Source organism: Polistes fuscatus, unplaced genomic scaffold, assembly GCF_010416935.1.
Source record: "Polistes fuscatus isolate 324 unplaced genomic scaffold, CU_Pfus_HIC Scaffold6, whole genome shotgun sequence".
In the NCBI taxonomy this organism is placed as follows: Eukaryota; Metazoa; Arthropoda; class Insecta; order Hymenoptera; family Vespidae; genus Polistes; species Polistes fuscatus.
The window spans coordinates 8,311,338-8,332,657 of NW_025113140.1; the positions used below are offsets into that span (position 1 = coordinate 8,311,338).

General features: G+C 34.0%; 1 protein-coding gene across 8 annotated transcripts in view; it reads left to right on the forward strand.

Annotated features, from left to right (window-relative positions):
- The window catches only part of LOC122523146 (tyrosine-protein phosphatase 99A), a 323,865-nt gene extending 303,395 nt beyond the window's left edge, over positions 1 to 20,470 (forward strand). For 5 of the 8 annotated variants that reach the window (XM_043644762.1, XM_043644763.1, XM_043644764.1 and 2 more), the window contains 14 exons: positions 11,892 to 12,092; positions 12,333 to 12,613; positions 12,728 to 12,984; positions 15,483 to 15,766; positions 16,643 to 16,863; positions 17,010 to 17,135; positions 17,238 to 17,413; positions 17,495 to 17,786; positions 17,879 to 18,050; positions 18,139 to 18,263; positions 18,349 to 18,626; positions 18,706 to 18,841; positions 18,914 to 19,511; positions 19,904 to 19,995. In XM_043644762.1, the coding sequence (XP_043500697.1) occupies positions 11,892 to 12,092; positions 12,333 to 12,613; positions 12,728 to 12,984; positions 15,483 to 15,766; positions 16,643 to 16,863; positions 17,010 to 17,135; positions 17,238 to 17,413; positions 17,495 to 17,786; positions 17,879 to 18,050; positions 18,139 to 18,263; positions 18,349 to 18,626; positions 18,706 to 18,841; positions 18,914 to 19,414 (3,050 nt within the window). In that variant the 3' untranslated portion in view covers positions 19,415 to 19,511; positions 19,904 to 19,995. Of the gene's footprint in view, positions 1 to 35; positions 523 to 11,891; positions 12,093 to 12,332; positions 12,614 to 12,727; positions 12,985 to 15,482; positions 15,767 to 16,642; positions 16,864 to 17,009; positions 17,136 to 17,237; positions 17,414 to 17,494; positions 17,787 to 17,878; positions 18,051 to 18,138; positions 18,264 to 18,348; positions 18,627 to 18,705; positions 18,842 to 18,913; positions 19,512 to 19,903 lie in introns of those variants that run through there. The other 3 variants (XM_043644769.1, XM_043644766.1, XM_043644765.1) reach the window with 3 other exon arrangements.
- The last annotated feature ends 850 nt before the right edge of the window (positions 20,471 to 21,320 follow it).

A 21,320-nucleotide genomic window follows, 5' to 3' on the forward strand; every position in this document is an offset into this window, starting at 1 on the left:
ACATAAACAAATATATCGAACGTGAAGAGGAAAAACAAAAAAGAAGATAAAGAAACAAAATTAAGAAGAGGAGGTTTCTATAAAAAAAAACAACAAAATTAAATTAAATTCGTTGTGGATACAATGTGGATGCTTAAGAAGAGGATGAAAATGGTGAGGGGAGGAAGGAAAATGGTGGAATTCATTAAATAGCCCATTCTCGAGCAAGACTTCCTCTTCTCCTCCTCCTTCTTCTACTTCTTCACCTTTCCTTCTTAAACGAAGGAAAAATGGGTAGTCAAAACGACACTCGAAACAGCTGCTTTACGACCACAACGATTTTAACGCTAAGGATCCTCCTCGGGGCAGGATTATTATCGCATCGTTTTTCGCATGTCCTTGCTCAAACGGAGGACCCACAAACCTCTTTAGAAACAACTACGTCTACTGCGACTACTACGACGTACGAGCAAACGACTACTTGCATCGTTCCCGGATCTTCTTCTTCCCCTTCGACGGAGAACAAGACCGACCTTTTTAAAGGTAAAATCTGAATATGTGTATATTACGTGTGTTTGTGTGTGCGTGTGCGTGCGTGCGTGTGTGTGTATTGCGTGGGTATAACATAACTTGGAAACTACAGAACGATGTTAATCGAACGTGAGTTTCATCTATAAAGGTCATTTTCTCGTCTGTTATTCGTCTAGCATTGGTAACTACCGATTGATCGATCGCACCTTTACGTGGAAAATAATATACCGGGTGTTTTGTGATCAATAGTTTTATATTACTACGTGACAGTAATACGTTTTGTTCAGTGTTGCTTAACTCTCCTCCTACCCCCTACCCCCTACCTCTTATCTAACCAATATAAGATATGTTTAACCGTTTGAGTTCCAGAGGCTTTTAAAAGAACACGGTCGAAAAAGCCCGAACAGCGCAATAACGTTTGTGTTAATCGTGTGTGAAAAATCGAACGATTAATTGCAATTTATATAAACATGCGATGATCATTTAAAAAACATAATACGTGGGAGACAATCTTCCTGCTAATGGTTTTTTTTTCTTCTGCTAATCGAAATCAAGCTATTATAACCGATACTTTTCTAACGTTAATTGTAAATCTTAGAGCAGGAAATCTAGAAAGTATCTCATTATGTGATTATAATATAACAGGCGTGTTTCCTCTTACACATTTAACGTTTTTTTTTTTTCTTTCTTTTTCTTTTTCTTCTTCTTCTTACGTTAGTTTTATTTTAAATGTTACCTATACGTGTATATTTATTAGTATACATGTATACAGAAACGGAGGAGGCAAGCTTGGACTCACAAGCATGTCGCAAGATTTACTAGTCTTGTAATCGACGCTTAACTCATTTCCCGTTCCGTCTTGATTTCGAGGAACGAGTTGCGACGCATATTACATTTCTCTACATACATATATATATATATATTTTTTTTTTCTTTTTATGTGTTGCGTATATGTATATGATATGTGCATGTATGTATGGTATGTATGTATGTGTCGAAGCCACGTTATACGTAAAATCGATACGGAGAGTGCGCAAGCGAACTAACGAGTGACGCGTAGGTGCACTTCGTGTCTCTCTCTCTCTTTTTTCATCTCTTTCGTTTCTTCTTCTACTTTTTGTTCTTTTTCTTCTCTTCTCCTTTATCATTACTATTTTATCTTTTATATATGTATATGTATATATATTTTTTTTTAATTTTTGTTATATTCTTTCTATTCTTTTTTTTTTTTTTATAACAAATACACGTTACGCGTTTCATCTTACGTAAAGTCTCATAAATATTTAATTAATATTAAAAATCTTTTATAATGACGAAAGTCTCTTATATACCGTTTTCTCTTCACGTAATTCACCCAACGTTCTATATACTATATATATTTTCCATTGTCCCTTTGCGATAGAAGAAAATGCAGCTTGTTAGTTTTGTTTGTGGCGGTCTAATGATACCAAAAGGTATCTCGTTTATCTTGTATTTTTCTCAACGTTTTTTCTTTACTAACAAGGATCTCGTCTGTTTTTTTTTTTTTTTTTCTTTCGAAGACGTAGTTTCGTATTTTCTCTCTTTATCTCTTATTTTCATTTTTATAAAATACATTTGAAATAGTCCAAAAATACTTTAGGTACTATTGATAAAACATAGTGAATACCAATGTACAGTGATATGTTATCTAATATTTAAACACAGGTTAGATCTAAAAGCAACCTTTGCTCTAAACATTCGAATCACGTTATCGTTTGACAAGAAATTCGTAAGAATTCTACTTTTACGATCTAGTTTGAAGGTCGATTACTCTATCGGTAGATTCCCATGAGTTTTAAAAAGTTAACCTTGGTAATCGTATCGAGCAAGGATAGTCAACGATACGCATACAACATACATGTATGTAATTAGGTTTCCAAAACGAAGGATAATCATTCAAGGATAACAATAATTTCGTATTAAAACATTTCATATTCTCTATTCAAAGCAATCTGTCATCGCGAATTCGTAGGAATTCGTAAAATAGGATGTAAAATAAGAAAAAAAAAAAGTAACGATCGGTATGTAGTTCGATTATAGTTGCGTTGAGAACATAATACCCTCTTTTACTCTCCCTCTTTCTCTTTTTCTCTCTTACTCCCTTTACAGATCGAGAAGCAGGTACATACACCTCGGCCATTTCTTATCAACTGTTCCTTTCACTCGCAAACCGTTACTCACTGCAAGCCGATCCAAATAAAGGCTCTTTCGCCTACTTCGAAGCACTTCAACTTGCTTCAACCACTAGTAACACACACACACATATATATATACATATATACAGCGTACATATACATTAACACTAAGAGTACGATTAAATGTTAAAAACGGAAAACAATAATACGTTTCTCGAGGGTCTTTCACTACCCATTTTGACATTCCAGGCCAGTTCGTAAAATGCATCTTTTCTTCTCTCTCTCTTTCTCTCTCTTTCTTTATCTTTATCTTTTACCTTGGCTCGTTTAAAAACCATTCCGTGACGGCTCAGTACAGCGATAACATCTCTCCCTTTTACCAGGTCAGTTTTCCCATGAACACGGTCATTTGGAAGGAATGATTAGTACGGAACGAGACGAACCAGTAGCTTTATCTCTGTCTAATATACCTTACCGTGCATCTCGCACACCGTTCTTCTCTCTCTCTCTCTCTCTCTTACTCGTTCGCTCGCGTTATCGCGATTACTTCGACTGATTAAACGAAAGCTTCTAGCCTTCGACAATTTTACACGAGTAGAAATAGAGAAGAAGTAACAAAGAACATCATTTTCTACCTATTTATCTAGACAACTCTTGTGTTTAGTCCAGTCAACTCGGGCCATCTCCTTCGAATCTCAGCAGACTTGGTGGAAACTTGATATAAGGGTAAATAGACGACGCTGAATCGAATGGTGCTAATTTTTTTGAGGTGGAAAGTGCCGTTTTTGAGAAAAAGGGTAAAAAAGGGTCAAAAATAACTTTATCTTAGAATCTAGGCATTTAATCGAAAAAAGTTTCAAACAAAAGTTGTAGAAAATTGAAAAATACTAAAAAAATGTTCTATGAGTTATCTTCGTATTTTCAAAAATAAGCGCATAGAATTGGATTGAAGATGGGAAAAAAATTGTAAGAGTGGGAGAAAGCAAGCTTATCCCTCCGTCGCGTTTTACACGCGAGCGAGCTAGTGTGCGTGCGAGCGTCCGTGTGCACTAATACACAAACGAAGGATCTTCGGCAATCTTCGGGACTCTCGGTCTTGAATGCAAGTGAGAGTGAGAGAAGAAACCGATATTTCCCTTTTCTATTTGTTTAGGCGATAACGAGTATTATCGTCCTTGGGAGCGTTCTAATATTTCTCTTTTTATATATTTTCTTTCGGTAGCAAGAATTTTACGTCTTGGCCATCGAGCGTCGTGCGTTTTGTATACGAGTGCGAGTGAGAAAGAAAACCGATATTTCTCTCTTTCTATTTTTTCTTTCGGTAGCGAGAATTTTTCGTTTTGGCCATCGTGCGTCGAACGTTCTATATATCTATATATATCGGCGTATAAGCGCGGCACTTTTAAATCGAATCTTGATGCTTATGGCACGCCATTTCTTTATTTATTGTCAAAAATAATGAACCTTGAGTAAAAAAAAAATAATTCATTTTAACAGAAACTATTATTATTTAGTTGAGAGTAAAAATAATGAATTAATTTTGTGTCTCGCCATAAAATTAATTAGAATAATTAATTGATATAAATTCTTTGCCTCACAAAAATTAAATTGTATATTTTTGTAAAATATAATGAAAATAGTAGTGTAAATAGTAAAAAATGTTTGTATTTCTGAAATTGTAAAGAAATTAAATAGGTTTATTTTTCGCGGTGTCCTAGGTGATTTCTTATTAAAATGAAAATTATGTTTTACTCAATGATGATTCGAACATTTAACGAAAATAAGAAGAGACAGTGTTTTTATGAAACACAAAATCTAATTTTTTATTTAAATTGCTACGAAAGGGTATTCGATTTCTTCATAGTCTTCCTGCTCATTTTCATCATATTGATTAAAATCAGAATCCTCGAGGTCCAGTTGTTCGACAATATCGAGGAATTCATTTCTTGCCATATCTTCGACATCCTCGTCTCTTTCTTCTACTCGAATCTCAGCTGAATTCTCGACTGTGCTAGTGGAAAAGTTGGAGCAGGATTGTTCTCCACAATATTTACAAAATTGGGTGCAAAGTAGCCCACTTTTTCGGCAGCTGCACCGCAAAGATTTGCAGTCTCCCGTGCACGCACATTGTACCTAGACATATACATGTAGTAAACATTTAAGGAAAATGATTAAGAATTTGCATGCGCATAGAATGTATATGATTTTTTGTATAGTTCATTTCAAATTCGCGAAACATTAATCGAACGGTAAAGACTTTAAAAATTCGTGAATTTTTGGAATAATCATTGAGTCGTGCAAATTTTTGCAAAATTCCAAATATTTTACTAATATTTCCTAATATTTTATCTTGTAAATTGAACGCCAACGTTACTTTTGTTAAACTTGAATCGAAGAAGAAAACAACAATTAGTAAAATATTTGGAATTTTGCAAAAATTTGCACGACTCAATGATTATTCCAAAAATTCACGAATTTTTAAAGTCTTTACCGTTCGATTAATGTTTCGCGAATTTGAAATGAACTATACAAAAAATCATATACATTCTATGCGCATGCAAATTCTTAATCATTTTCCTTAAATGTTTACTACATGTATATGTCTAGGTACAATGTGCGTGCACGGGAGACTGCAAATCTTTGCGGTGCAGCTGCCGAAAAAGTGGGCTACTTTGCACCCAATTTTGTAAATATTGTGGAGAACAATCCTGCTCCAACTTTTCCACTAGCACAGTCGAGAATTCAGCTGAGATTCGAGTAGAAGAAAGAGACGAGGATGTCGAAGATATGGCAAGAAATGAATTCCTCGATATTGTCGAACAACTGGACCTCGAGGATTCTGATTTTAATCAATATGATGAAAATGAGCAGGAAGACTATGAAGAAATCGAATACCCTTTCGTAGCAATTTAAATAAAAAATTAGATTTTGTGTTTCATAAAAACACTGTCTCTTCTTATTTTCGTTAAATGTTCGAATCATCATTGAGTAAAACATAATTTTCATTTTAATAAGAAATCACCTAGGACACCGCGAAAAATAAACCTATTTAATTTCTTTACAATTTCAGAAATACAAACATTTTTTACTATTTACACTACTATTTTCATTATATTTTACAAAAATATACAATTTAATTTTTGTGAGGCAAAGAATTTATATCAATTAATTATTCTAATTAATTTTATGGCGAGACACAAAATTAATTCATTATTTTTACTCTCAACTAAATAATAATAGTTTCTGTTAAAATGAATTATTTTTTTTTTACTCAAGGTTCATTATTTTTGACAATAAATAAAGAAATGGCGTGCCATAAGCATCAAGATTCGATTTAAAAGTGCCGCGCTTATACGCCGATATATATAGATATATAGAACGTTCGACGCACGATGGCCAAAACGAAAAATTCTCGCTACCGAAAGAAAAAATAGAAAGAGAGAAATATCGGTTTTCTTTCTCACTCGCACTCGTATACAAAACGCACGACGCTCGATGGCCAAGACGTAAAATTCTTGCTACCGAAAGAAAATATATAAAAAGAGAAATATTAGAACGCTCCCAAGGACGATAATACTCGTTATCGCCTAAACAAATAGAAAAGGGAAATATCGGTTTCTTCTCTCACTCTCACTTGCATTCAAGACCGAGAGTCCCGAAGATTGCCGAAGATCCTTCGTTTGTGTATTAGTGCACACGGACGCTCGCACGCACACTAGCTCGCTCGCGTGTAAAACGCGACGGAGGGATAAGCTTGCTTTCTCCCACTCTTACAATTTTTTTCCCATCTTCAATCCAATTCTATGCGCTTATTTTTGAAAATACGAAGATAACTCATAGAACATTTTTTTAGTATTTTTCAATTTTCTACAACTTTTGTTTGAAACTTTTTTCGATTAAATGCCTAGATTCTAAGATAAAGTTATTTTTGACCCTTTTTTACCCTTTTTCTCAAAAACGGCACTTTCCACCTCAAAAAAATTAGCACCATTCGATTCAGCGTCGTCTATTTACCCTTATATCAAGTTTCCACCAAGTCTGCTGAGATTCGAAGGAGATGGCCCGAGTTGACTGGACTAGTTAGTTTCTCCAACAACTTATTTTTCCAACTTCAACTATCTCACACTCAAAGTATACTTTCGCGTTCCAATTTTGTTCTTATTTTCTATTAGATTCTTAGATAATATAATATATCCGTGTATCTATGTAAACCCATTAATTATTTTGATATTTTAATTATTATTCTATGAGATATACATTTTTCAAAAAGGATTGATAAGCTATTTATCTTTTCTATCCTATTTTCTTTTGTTTTAAATCTTCTATCCTCTCTCTCTCTCTTATACGAATAATTATTCATCAATTTAGTTGCATTCACCGTAGTCGGGAATAATGGGGTAAGCTATTCTTTTCTTTTTTTTTAATCTCATTCTTTTCTCCCGAAGACAACCACGATGATTTCTTTCACGAAGCTTTCTCTCGCGAGACTTTATGCACCCGATCCAGAACCGCTAAGCAAAGACACACACAGAAAGAAGAGAGAGAGAGAGAGAGAGAGAGAGAGAGGTTAGTAAGCCGGTCGTGTAGTAAGGATGTCAAACGACAGAAAAACGATCTTCTAGAAAATATCTCGACGCGTTCTCGTGATTTTTCCTTTACGGGAGGACACAGACTCCTTGATCTGACATGATAGAAATTATACGAATATAACGGAAAATTATTCTAACTTTCACCGAATTGGATAAGAAACTTTCTAAGATATATCTTAATCGATGAGAAAAACAACCAAGGAGGAACTAATTCGTTTTGCATAATTCGATTGGATCAAATATTCCATGCTCGTTCGAGTGTAACGAACACACGAGGAACATAGTAACCTCGATTATATAGTCTCATATATATGGTCTTTAATGGCTCTTCCTACGAATCGAGAATTCAACGAGCCTGTTGCTTCTAATAGATCAAACACTTCAACAATTTTTTTCTCTCTTTTTTTTTTTTTTTTTTTTTTTTTCTTCTTTTTTTTTTCCTTTTTGTTCTTTTCATAAATTTATAAGTGATCATCGAGTCTTTATAAGAACACATATCTAACTTTTTCTTTTTTTCTTTTTTTTTTTCTATCTTGGAAAATATTTCAATAATCTTCAAAGCGCATCCATCCATCCATCCATCCATCCATCCATCCAACCATCTATCTATTTCTGTTGCGTCGTTACGCAACTGTATTAAGGAAGATATTATTTAAATTACGAATAACGTATTCGAATACTTATTTTTAAGGGCCATAAATTTAACCCTTCGCACTCGAGCGGCGCCGATACGGCGCCCGGCCGGTTTCAAGTGTCAACTCAATCAAAACTAATTACGGAGTGTAGTATTCATCAAAGTTTGTTTTCTTCGACATATAAATGAATAAACCGATGATATTTTATTATTTCTGTACGCTTGTTTGTTTATAAATGTTTTTAAAGTACCTGTAAAAAGTCTACTTAATTTAGCCGAAATCGTCTCGAGTTGCTGGTTCGCGCAAAGGCCTCGAGTGCAAAGGGTTAAAGCGGTGTTTACTTACTAATTCGATTAAATGCCTAGATTCTGAGATAAGGCTATTTTTTACCCTTTCTTTTAAGACGCCGGAATCAGATTGCAATAAAATTAGCACCATTTGATTCAGCGTCGTCAAATTACCCTTATATCAAATTTGCCCCATTAATTATTTGCCAAAAATTAAGGCATTTTGGCTCTTTTTGATTGGACTATAAGTAAACCACCGAGACGGACGATTTTCTTTATTCCTCGTAGGTTTCTTTCGTGCTTTATCTCCATATCCACAGCATATTCAATAAGATCATCATATCGAAAGAACACATCCAGCGAGCATATTTAAGCAGAGCATCGAGAAGAAGAAAACGCATCGACTCCGGACGACGCTGCAGAATACCGAGAGATTACACAAGCATCACAACGACACATCACGAAGCAACGAGAAGTCAGCATCAACTATCGAAATCATATATCACATCGGCACTTTCACGATAAATAAAATAGCGTATTACCTCGCCATATTTTTGGTCCTTCGAGCCGGATCAGTCCTATCCTATCCAATTTCAACCAGCAAATACACAGTCCACTTCAAGCAGACGAGAAAGAGAACGCGGAAGTTTCCAAACCTACCAGCAGAGAGATTTATCCTGGAAGTGTGAAACCGTCACCATAGGAAAACAACAAAGCGATCATAAGGCGTCCCGGAAAGAGTGCATTGACACACTCACCACAGGAAATCAACGAGTAGAAAAATTCGGCGTGCCGATTGAGAGAATCTGTCAAACGTTGACTCAATCTTCGCATCAAGCGAAAGTCAAATTCGAATCGAATCACAATAACTACGATAGATCGGTTAGTTGCATCGAATTAAATGCAATCGCGAAAAGGGAATCCTCGATGTCACTTAACCAAATCAATCTAATGAAAAGCCTAATGAAATGAATAACACGAAAACGAATAACGCGCACTAAAATAGCGTATTACCGATCAAGGCACCGATACTTCGCCAATTTCCATTTAAATTATTGTACTTTTTATTATTATTATTATTGTTGTTGGTTGAATTTATTATCTCTCTTGATCTTCAACATGACGTCATTTGAGAAACGAGAAAAGACAACTAGAAAAGAAAAGAAACAAAAAGAACAAACATTCTTTCAAGTCCGTGTTTGATGAGATGTATGTACGTATATGCAACGTACGATGAGTTGCAACAGGACTATTGACCTTGACTATGCCTCGCCATCCGTAATCATATTCATTTTTCACCTCGTCCGTAATACGAGTACGGATCCCGTCCCCCCCGTCACCTCCCCACCCCGTTCCCTACCCGTAGTGCGTGCGGAGACTCAGCATGACATCATCCGGTTGCAGCTCGCAAAGGTTATGCCCGATCGTTGAGTTTGCGAGTTGTGTTCCTTTGGCTTCTCCGTTTCTTCGTTTCTTCGTTCGGACGAGCGAATCCGAGCATAATACTTTGCCTACTTCTGTATTATTAACTGATTGTGAGAAAGAGAGAGAGAGAGAGAGATGAGAATGGAAACTGTTTCATTGACATTTTGTGAGAGAAAGAGGTAAAAATGACGAGTAAAAATAGGCAACGTTTATCTTAAAACTTCTCGCTCGGTTCTTATCTTTGTTTGTTTGTTTTTATTTTTGTTTTTGTTTTTTGTTTCACATGACTTACATTTGTCAATAAAATTTTATATATATATATTTTAGATAAAATTATATTATTATTATTATTATTAATTTGAAATAATTATTTAGATCTGTATTATGTGATTTACTTAATATTTTTCATTTTTAATTAGAAATAACTTTTATATCTATCTGCAATTAATTGTTTGCAATGTTGCAGGTATTAATAAGTAATTATAATGATAATATATTTGAATCTTTGATGTCAATTATCGGCGATTATCTGCAATGATAATAAACGCATTCGTTCGTGTTCCTTGATTTACATTATGTCAGTAAAGTTTTACTTTCAACAAAATTATTTAATATAAATATTGATTTGAAATAATTATTTATATTTTTAATATGCGATTTACTTAATTTTGCAATATAATTTAAATATAAATATAACAATTAGAAATAACTCTCTTATATCTATCTGCAATTAATTGTTTGCAATCTTGCAAGTATTAATAAATAATTGTAATAAAAATAGACGAAATCTTTGATGTCAATCATCGACGATTATCTTCAATGACAATAAACGCGTTCTTTAATGTCCCGTGTTCGAATAAAACGAGTCGACGGAATCGACGTGATACTCGTAGAACAGGGAAAACCGAGACGAAGCACTACTCGTACCTATAATTGAAGTAAATCGATACGTCATCTTCTTTCTTTCTTTCTTTCTTTCTTTCTTTTCCCTCGGTTAGCTTATGTGTTTTTTATTTTCTTCGATATTAGTCTCATTCGACCCGCTCGAGCAACCAAATGGAAATAACAAATGCGTATAGCAAAAACAATGTTAAAAAATGTACGCGCGAGTTTATTTAAGCAAATAAGTGTGTTCATTTTTAATATTCGGTTAGGTATTATATAGCGAGCATTTGCGGGAGCTCGAATCAATTTGCACAGTTAATTAATTTAATGGCATCGGCTATCAACCTTGAACATTTATTTTCTTTATCCCTCTCTTTTTTTATCCCTTTTCTTTTTTCTTCTTTCTTTTCGTTCGCGAGAAAGATCACATTACGCCGAAGCACCGAAGGTGCCGATCCTTACTCGAAATATCGATTTTGTCGAATTTGTCATCATCGTTTTTTTTTGTCTTTTAGAAATGTAAGATACATTGTATGGAATAATTTAAAAAAAAGAACAAAAGAAAATGTTTCCTTAAAAAAAAAAGTATTTTTATCGAAACATTGGGGTTTAATTACGAAGAAAGGTATTTTTCTAAAAGTAACTAAGAAAATATACGATGCGTATTGTTGATGGAGTAATTCTTCAATAAAAATATGTCCTTTGAAAACGAGATATAATATTTTGTTGAAATAATGTTAATTAAGAAGAAAGGTTTCTCAAAAACAATTAAGAATATGTACGAATGCATATTATTTTTCCATTTAATTTACCTACCATACGTACCTACCTACCTACCGACAATTTTGTTCTCTTTCTTTTTCTCTTGTGGTGGTAGGTAATCTTAAAACCGATAAATAACGCGGAAAGCTTTTTTCCGCACGAAGAAAATGTATTCCCAGTCTTAAAGGTTTCTCACTCCTGGTTCCATGTACCCAAAATGAATAGCGTCTAGTTGCTTGTCAGAGCGAGGGGTCTGAGAAGACACTCGAGGCCGTTATTAATTATTCAGTCTTCGGTCGTCGGAACTTCGCACTTGCTTTTGTATGTGGAAGATTGGAAGACCACCTTAGAAAACGGCGAGAAGAAGTAGAAGTAGTAGAAGTAGAGGTAAAAGTAGAAGTAGAAGGATAGGAGAGTTGCCGGAAAATACTCAGCGAAATATTTCGTATTCTTTCTTTTTATTTTTCCCGCGTTTCATTCTTTTTTACGAGAATACTAAAAAGTGAGAATAATTTGTAACTAAGGAATACAAGTTCGATGACGTTTAAAATAACACATCGTACATCAACTAAAGTGAAATTTATTTGGTCATCTGTGTCCAACTCGCGTCACGCTATAATTTTCTTGTAAATTTTGTTTCAGTGCCAACGAAACCCCAGAATCTCACGTCGCGTGGAATAACGTCGACAACCATAGAGCTGTCATGGTCCGAGCCAGAATGTGCCAACGGCGTCATAGCCGGCTACCGTGTTTATTATATGCATTCCAATTACACCGATGTTCAAATGCACAAGATGTACGACAACAGTGGGCCCAACGTCGAGTTCGTATTAAAAGATTTAAGTGAGTATCGTTAAATTTAATTTATGGATCATTCGTTAATAAGAGAAATATAGAGATAAGAAAATACAAAAAATAATAAACGAATGTTAATACTAGAATAGACACGATAAGAGGTGTGATACGTGTTATCTCGGTGTATTAATACTAATCTTCAGAAAAGTATTAAATATACTAGTCGATAAAGATACGAATGATTGAAATTAATAATAACAAAATATCATTATCTATTCACTACTTCAGAGCCTTACATCATCTACGATATATGGGTGAAAGCTTATACGTGGAAACACGAAGGTGAACCATCCGAACATATATTTCGTAGGACTGACATTGCTGGACCAAGCGAGCCACAAATTTTAAATTTGACTTGTCAATCGTACAATTCAGTTTACATCCAATGGGCGAGACCAGCGTACTTTTGCAGTTCCATCGATTATTATTACATCAATTATCGTCAGGAAACTAATAAAAATTACGAAGTAATCGAATTAACGGCCGATAAGAATCATCTTGAAAGTGGCGTAAGAAAAATTTAATTCAATTTCTATGAAACAATACGAACTTTTAAATAAATTCTATGTATATATATAAATGTTAAATACTAAAAAATTGAAAATAAATATTTGTTTCTTCAGATGATTATACCTAATCTAACAATGAACACGGTCTACGAATTTATCGTACGTGGAGCAACGAAAAGTACCATTGATAATCATCTGATCATACAAGGAGAAAGTTCTACACCACGAAACGTTTTGGTTACTCACGACTGCGATAAGATTCCACCGTTGAAACGTCGTAGCAGCAAGGATCTCAGCGCTGGTGTGATAGCTGGCATGGTTTGTGCTTGCTTTGCCGTCATGTTAGCAATAACAGCCTTCGTTCTTTGGAAGTAAGAGAATCATTTTCTATAATATTTACACATATTAATAATAATTATTCATATATTCGTATTAATACACATTGGGTCTACCTTGTTTTACATTTCTAAAAAAATATATTTCTTCAATATTTTTTCGAAAGATAGATCTTAGTTTTGGATAAGAGAGATTTAGTAGTAAGTAGAAAAATTAAACCTAAAAAAAAAGAATAGAAAAAGAAATACAAATTTCGAATATCAAAAATACTTTGCGCAAATATACACACACACATGTATATATATATTAATTATACGTGTATAGTAAAATGTAAATCTAAAAATCACACGAGAAATGTAGCCTTCAACGATCAGATTCGTTAATATATGTTGCTGTGTTGCGAGAAACGTTGGGAGTCGGGAAAGATCATGCGCGTGATTTCGTACGCGTGTGTATATGCGAGGAACGTTCTCTTTCAGTCTCTTCGAAGCATTCGTCGTGGTCGGCTCGATTCACCGTTTTTTTCATTATACACAACACACGAACTAATCGTTTTTTTACGGTGTAAGGAAAATGTTGAAGAGGACGGTTAACGATTTTCGTAATGTTATTAACATTAAGAGCTGTCATTTTATCTTTTCTGTCTCACTTTTCTATTCCTTACTTTTTGACTTTTAATGTCTCTCTCTCTCTCTCTCTCTTTATTTTTCTTTTTTTTTCCTTCCAGTCTTTCTCTCTCTCTCTCTTTCCTTCTTTCTCTGTCTCTTTGTATAAAGTTGTCTTTCACGCTCAGCCTATCTTCTTATCGCTGGTGATAACGGCCAAAGCTAGAACGACGTGTATATACTAAGGTTTCTTCTTCTTCTTCGTGCAGTCAATAAGTGTCGCGTCGTTCGTATTCGCGCGAGTAATATCTTTTAATGAGAAACTTCAGATTATATTAAAAAAAAAAAAAAAAAAAAAAAAGGCAAAAGAAGAAAACATGAAAGTAGCGTCGCGTGTATAGCGTCTTCCCAATTGTGCCGATTTATACTCATCGCGTTTTTTTTCAATAAAATTAAGGGAGAGTTCGTATGTAAATGTATATATATAATATATATTATATAGACACGACGATGATCAAGGATGATGTCCCAAGGATTACATTCAAAATAGGGATCAATTTCGGGTCAGGGACGTATGTAAATCTTCAGACACCCTAAGTCTTCCCTCTTTTTAATTCTTCGTGTTCTCTTTCATTTCGTTCTTGACTTTTATTCTTTTTTTTGTTTGTTTGTGTTTTCCCACAAATGTGACTTATATTTAAAACGTGATCAGATTTAATAACTCGTTCGCGTGTGTCTTTGCAATGGACCCTTGGAAAAACTACAATACGAAATGAAGAAAATTCTTGATCTGTAAGTTTTATTTTTTCTTCTTTTTTGTTTTTTTTCTTTTCTTTTTTCTTTTCCTCCGTCATTTTTATAATATTACAAATTATAGATTAATTTATGTCGATTAGATATATGAATTTTTAAGCGAGATTCATTTTTATACACTTTCCTATTATATTGCGTATATCGAAAACAATGTGGAAAAGAGAAAATTATAATTTTACAATTGTTCTCTTGATTTTTTTTTCCTTTTTTTTTCTTTTTTTTTTCTTTTTCTTTTTCTTTATTAATTTTAAAAGTGACGTAACGTCGTAATATCGGTTACGTATATCCATCGTGCCGTAAGTATGCGACACGAGCTTTCATTCCGATCGTATAAATTACGTCGATGAGACTTATGCGATTCATCGGAGAACGTATAAACGGCGATGTCTGTTTCCCACGAAAATCGAGATGTCACAGATACGCGTTGTACTAACTCGCGCCGGACGCGAGTTAAGATCATTAACCTTTCCTTGCCGTAACCTGAGTTCTCTTAGCGAGAAACATTTATTTTCACCTATCACGAATCAAAAATTCTCCTCGAGAGATAGATTGTGTCCTCGAAGATAAATCGATTTATTGAACGATCGATATTGATTTAGAAAAAAAGAACGACTGATAATGTTTTATACTTACGTTACGTATCTCTCTGAGACTTTTTAGATATCTTTCTCGTATCTCTATTTATTTTTTTTTATTTTATATTCGTTAATTCGACGAGTAAATATTATATTTAAAAAAAAAAAAACAAAGAAGAAAGTATAAAAATATATTTGTATAAAAAAAAAAGTTAAGATAATTTTGATAATAATTTAACAATTACGTATGTTAAAGACAATTAGTAGTCTTATTCTTTAATTGCTTCTTCCTGTCCGACCTACAATGAGTAAAAATTGGAAAGAAGAGAATTAGGTAGATACTTTTTTTTTTCTTTTCTTTTTCTCAGGGTATCCTCTTTAACAAGGAGATATATTTATCGTAATAAATTATTCTATTTTTTTTTTTATATATATATATAATAAATATATACTTAATAATTTGATTTAACGATTTTAAAAAGAATATTTTTGTTGATTGAATTTTCGAACGATATTATTCATCGAAATACGTTTCCACAGACCGATTTTCAGAAAATGCTTTCACACGGCCTATTATTACCTGGATTATCCACCACGAAACGTGCCGACTCTCCAAGAATGGGAAAACAGTGAACAAGATGGCGAAAGGACCGCCGTAAGCGTTCAACAATTCGTTCAACATGTCGCCAAGCTGCATGCCGACGGTGATATCGGTTTTAGCAAAGAATACGAAATTATACAATCCGAGAGTGGAGGTTACACCGTCGAGAACTCGCAATTCGCTGAAAATAAAGCGAAGAATCGATATCTCAACATACTCGCATGTAAATATTTATTCTCTATTTCTTTATTTTCTTTTTTTATCTTTTGTTTACAATTTTTGATGCGATTATCCTTCTAGATTATTCCGAACTTGTGGTTTGTCCTTCTTTGAAGTAAAAGAGTAGAAAGAGGAGTAGTATGATATCGTTATGAACGAACGCAATTTATTTTTTGTTTCGACGAGTGTCGCGCTTAAAAACATTTATACGTATATAAACGTTTATACGGAGTGAGTCAGGCAAAAAAAAAGAAACAATTCTCGAGTTCCATTAACATTTATTAAATGAGAAAATATAAATGAAAGGAGAACAAAAAAGAAAAAAAATAGAAATGTGTTTCATCTAAAATGTAAAATCATGGCACGATTCTTATTATATAAAGTTAAATTATTCGTATCATTTATTTATCGGAATGATATAATTTGTCTTTATTCTCTCAAAAAGTCAATACAGATGTTTCGTTATTTAATTTCTCGTAAGTCACTTTGTAGATGTGACTCGAAGTATACTGTAAATTCGCTTCGACCATTCACAATATTATCGGATTAACGAGCAGTTCTCGTCATTGCTTTTGATGTGAGTGACCTGTCTCTCGACAACTGGGTCACAGATCCTCCACCACCCAGCCGGACACTGTCCACTTGTTTTCGTGTAACGATAAAATTACCTATGTGTATTAGTCACATTCCGTGATATTAACTTCGTTTTAACTACGTCGAAACAAACAATAACGTTCGATCTTAATGACACTTATTGCGATACTATAACGTCTTACCTTTTTATTTTATTTTATTTTATATTAATTTTATTATATTTAACAATAAGTATCAAATTTTGCGAAATGATAGATGTCACGAAATTTATGGCCACATTTTTCAGACGATCACACGCGTGTACAATTATTATCGTGCGGCGGAGGACCACCTAAAAAAGGACAAGATTACGTCAACGCGAATTATATCGATGGATGGCAACGTGCACGAGCTTACATTGGCACTCAAGGACCATTGCCACCAACCTTCGATGGTTTCTGGCGAATGGTTTGGGAACAACGTGTATCGATCGTTGTGATGATCACTAATCTCGTCGAGCGTGGTCGTGTAAGTTACTTTCTGATTTTATTGTAATCATTTTTTGATTACTTTTTAACACGTGATATTTTGATGACACACAATAGTTTAATTACATGACTGAATAAAATTGATCGACGAACGTGTTAAATGAAAATTATTTTCTATATTTACAGAGAAAATGTGATATGTACTGGCCGAAAGAAGGCACTGAAACTTATGGTTACATTCAAGTTACTTTAGTCAGGGAAGACATCATGGCAACTTATACCATTCGTACTCTTCAAATTCGACATCTCAAGGTATATGTTTATAATAATTCTTAAAAAATAATCATTTATTATTATTGGGTTAAATAAAATATGCCGATACTTAGTAAGAGATGAACGTTATGAAATTTTAAGCAGATTAAGAAGAAGAAGAATGGGACCAATATGGGAGAACGTACGATATGGCAGTATCATTATACTGGTTGGCCTGATCATGGTGTTCCTGATCATCCTCTACCTGTTCTCAGTTTCATTCGTAAATCTTCCAATGCTAATCCACCTGACGCTGGTCCAATAGTGGTTCATTGCAGGTAATTACATAAAATGATCATTCGTCTGTATTATACTGATTATATATGATTATTTAATAATAATAATATTATTATTATTAGTGCTGGTGTTGGACGTACTGGGACCTACATTGTGATCGATGCAATGCTGAAACAGGCAAAGAGCAAAAACGAAATCAATGTATTCGGATTTCTAAAACACATTAGAACGCAGAGAAACTTTTTAGTTCAAACCGAGGAACAGTACATTTTCATTCATGATGCTTTGCAAGAAGCTATCGAAAGTGGAGAGACCAATATAGAAGCTAATAATTTGATGCAGCATATTCAAGACATGCTATGTCCGTCCAACAATAAGACAGACGCCTGGAATAACTTAGATTCTCAATATAAAGTAATTATCATGATAATTACCGATAAATCTCTTTAATTGTAACTGTTTCTTATTAAACTTATTGATTATTATGTTTTTTTTTTTTGAAATAGCTTGTAACGTCCTGGAAACCAAAGGACTTTAATCTCGTGTCAGCGACAAAATCATTTAACATTCATAAAAATCGTAATATGGAGATTGTACCTATCGAAAATGCTCGTGTACATTTAACTCCAAAGCCTGGTGTTGATGGAAGTGATTACATAAATGCAACGTGGTTCTCTGGTAAAAAAAACTTTTTGTATTTTACTTTTAATTTTCCTATTTGTCTATATTTATATTGAAAAAACATTCATTTAAAATTCATTGATAGGGTTCCAAAGAAATCGTGAATTTATTATAACTCAACATCCAATGGAGAACACCATAATGGAGTTTTGGCAAATGATGTGGGACCACAATGCTCAAACTATCGTAATGTTGACTCAATGCGATGAGGTACATGAGATTCATCATGATTAATAATTATTATTTACAAGTACATAATACATTTTTCAATATTTAATAAAATTGTTATATATAGGAATATCCTGAGTTCTGGCCAACGGAAGGAAAGGATTTGGAATCTGAAACATTTCGAGTACGATTATGTGGTATTAAAGAAACAGTGAATGGAATCATTCTACGCGAGGTAGCCGTTAGATCTTTACAGGACGATTACGAATTAAGTGCAAGAATCGTTCAAGGACCACTCAATCAAGTTGGTTTATGGCCTCACAATAATAACCCCAAAGTATTTGTCAGTGTGATACAAGACTTTCATAGAGATTATCAAAATGGTCCAATCGTCGTAATGGATAGGTGACTAGACTGATCGAATATTTCATTAAAATCTCTTGAACAGTTCATTTGAAAACTATCATAATCATTTGTATATTAGGTACGGTGGCGTCGAAGCTGCTCTTTTCGTTCTCCTGACAACTTTGAACAAGCAAATTGAGTTCGAACAATCGGCAGATATTTACATGTTTGCCAAATTATTATACATGAAGAGACCAGGTGTATTTCGATCGAAGGTAAATAAAACAAATCCTAGTTCGTGTTTATATCGAATGAAATCATTACTAAAGAAATAATTTGAATATTAGGAGGACTACGTACTACTCTACCAATGTTTGGAAACAATGCTGTCGTCAAAAGTACGCGGTGAACCGGACCTGTACGCGATGGCGAACGGACACGTGGCAACGATGAGTAGTAACGATCCGAACGAGATTAGGTCAGCTTCGTCGATGCAGCACATGGCAATGGATTATCCAATGAAGTCAGCACCACCAATGATACGAGAATACGCGACGGTGGAGGTGAGCACCGAGTACCTGTCAGACTACACAATCCCCATAAGGGTGGACCATCCGATCGAATCTTCGTCGAGCAATCGTGGAAGTGAGACTTGTCTGGCCGCTCATGGTAGCAACGATCATGGCATATCCGAGAAGAACATTGTGGTTAGCCAAAGGAATGTTAGCTATCACAATCATCCACCGGGTGTTTCGGTGACGGTAGATGCAAACGGTTACATCACAAACGGCAGTATGCGCGTGCCACCTGAGGGTATGGAGGCGAGCTGCAAAATATTACCGCAATGATGTCGGCCTATCTTCGGTTGCAGCGTCGCCTCAGGTCGTTCAGAACCGCTGTAATCGACAGTATCGTCCCAATAACCGGAAGTGTATTTCGTCCCTCGTAAGTATTATCGTCGCGTTCCAACATTCACTCACTGCACCTCTTCCTTAATTATTTTACTTCTCTCTCTCTCTCTCTCTCTCTCTCTCTTTCACTCACTCTCTTTCGCACTGTTTTCTCTTTTTTTTATTTCGATTTATCTCCCCTCCCTTGTGCACTCCGCGTCAAATTATCAAACGCACGATATACTATTCTTCGACAATATAGACCCCCTCAAATTGATATTAAAAAGAAGATCGGATGGCCATTTTTATGACTATGGAAGTGTGTCGTGTATTCTACGTTTTCTTCAAGATACTTCTATCGATTGAATAGTTATTTAAAGATTCGATCGTACGAATTCAGTTAAGTTTAAGAGAATATTTATTATATTTGTTTGTTGTGTCATTCAGATGACACCAGAAGGAGCTGTCCGATTGGAAAGATCCTCGCACAATGGGAAAGCTGACCGCTCGAGTATACAAGATCAGCCTCGGGGGATCATCGAACGTACATTCGTGTAAATATGTCCACGTGAATCTAGGATAATACAACTAAACTAAACTAAACTAAACTAAATTAAACTAAATTAAACTAAACTATACTAAATTAAATGAAATTAAACGAAATGATATAATGAATGAATACGAACGAAAACGTACGAAAAGAGTCGACAAAATGAAAAAGCTAACCCGTCTTACATTAGCTAAGGACAGTGAAAAAAAGAAAAGCTAGCATAAACAAGAAGAGTTTTTGCTGATTTTGCATGTCGCCGGCTCGGATCGATTGCGTTTATCTTGTCCATCTTGTAAGTGTATGCTGTTCCATTTTTGTATATATCGCCCATTCACATTACGTATAAATATTATACATATATACATAAATAAAAATATACATATAAATATAAAGTCGACCAGCCGACAGACCGAGTTGCCAAAGAATCATTAAGAATATACTCTTTTTAATCTATAAGAGAAAAATGACGATAGATCAAATTTTGCGAACGGGTGTGTAAATATTTCGTATGCATATATTCATATGTATATATATATGTATATATATATATATATCTATATATAAATATATGCAGACATATATCAGAAGAGACATATATAAAACTAGATATATGTGTGTGCATATACTTATATATATATACACATATATATATATAAAATATATAAATATATAAATATAAATATAAGTATAAAAATATAAATTTAAATACACAAATATAAATATAAATATAAATATAAATATAATTATAAATATAACTGTAATATCTATACACATTAACCACTTTGTGATGATGACATATGATTGGATCAGATCCAGTTCACAATTATATCGTAAGTGTATGGAAGATGATATCTACGATTACAAAAAAAAAACGATATCACTCGTCTATTATCGCTCGAGTGAATCTTCGCGTCTGCCCTCTTTCTTATTATTTTATTATTACGTCTTAATACGACGAATCGAACGTTCGATTGCGCCCTTGCGTTAACGATTCCATTTATTCGTTCGAAATGCTTCAAACGCCACAAACGTCGTACGACTTTGAAGTGTAAAAAACAAGGGAAAATAAGATAAAAAATCTATCGAAAATATTTAAAAATATATTAGTAATACATAGAATAATTCGAAATGATTAAAATTTCAAAGCCGTACGAAAATAACTCACTGTCGATAATTTCTAGAATTTTATTAACGTAATCGCATTGATCGTCTTTCATTATCGTTATATCATCATCATAATCATCTTTTTTTCTCTCTCTCTCTATCTCTCTCTCTCTCTCTCTCTCTTTCTCTCTCTCCTGTAAACAAATAACA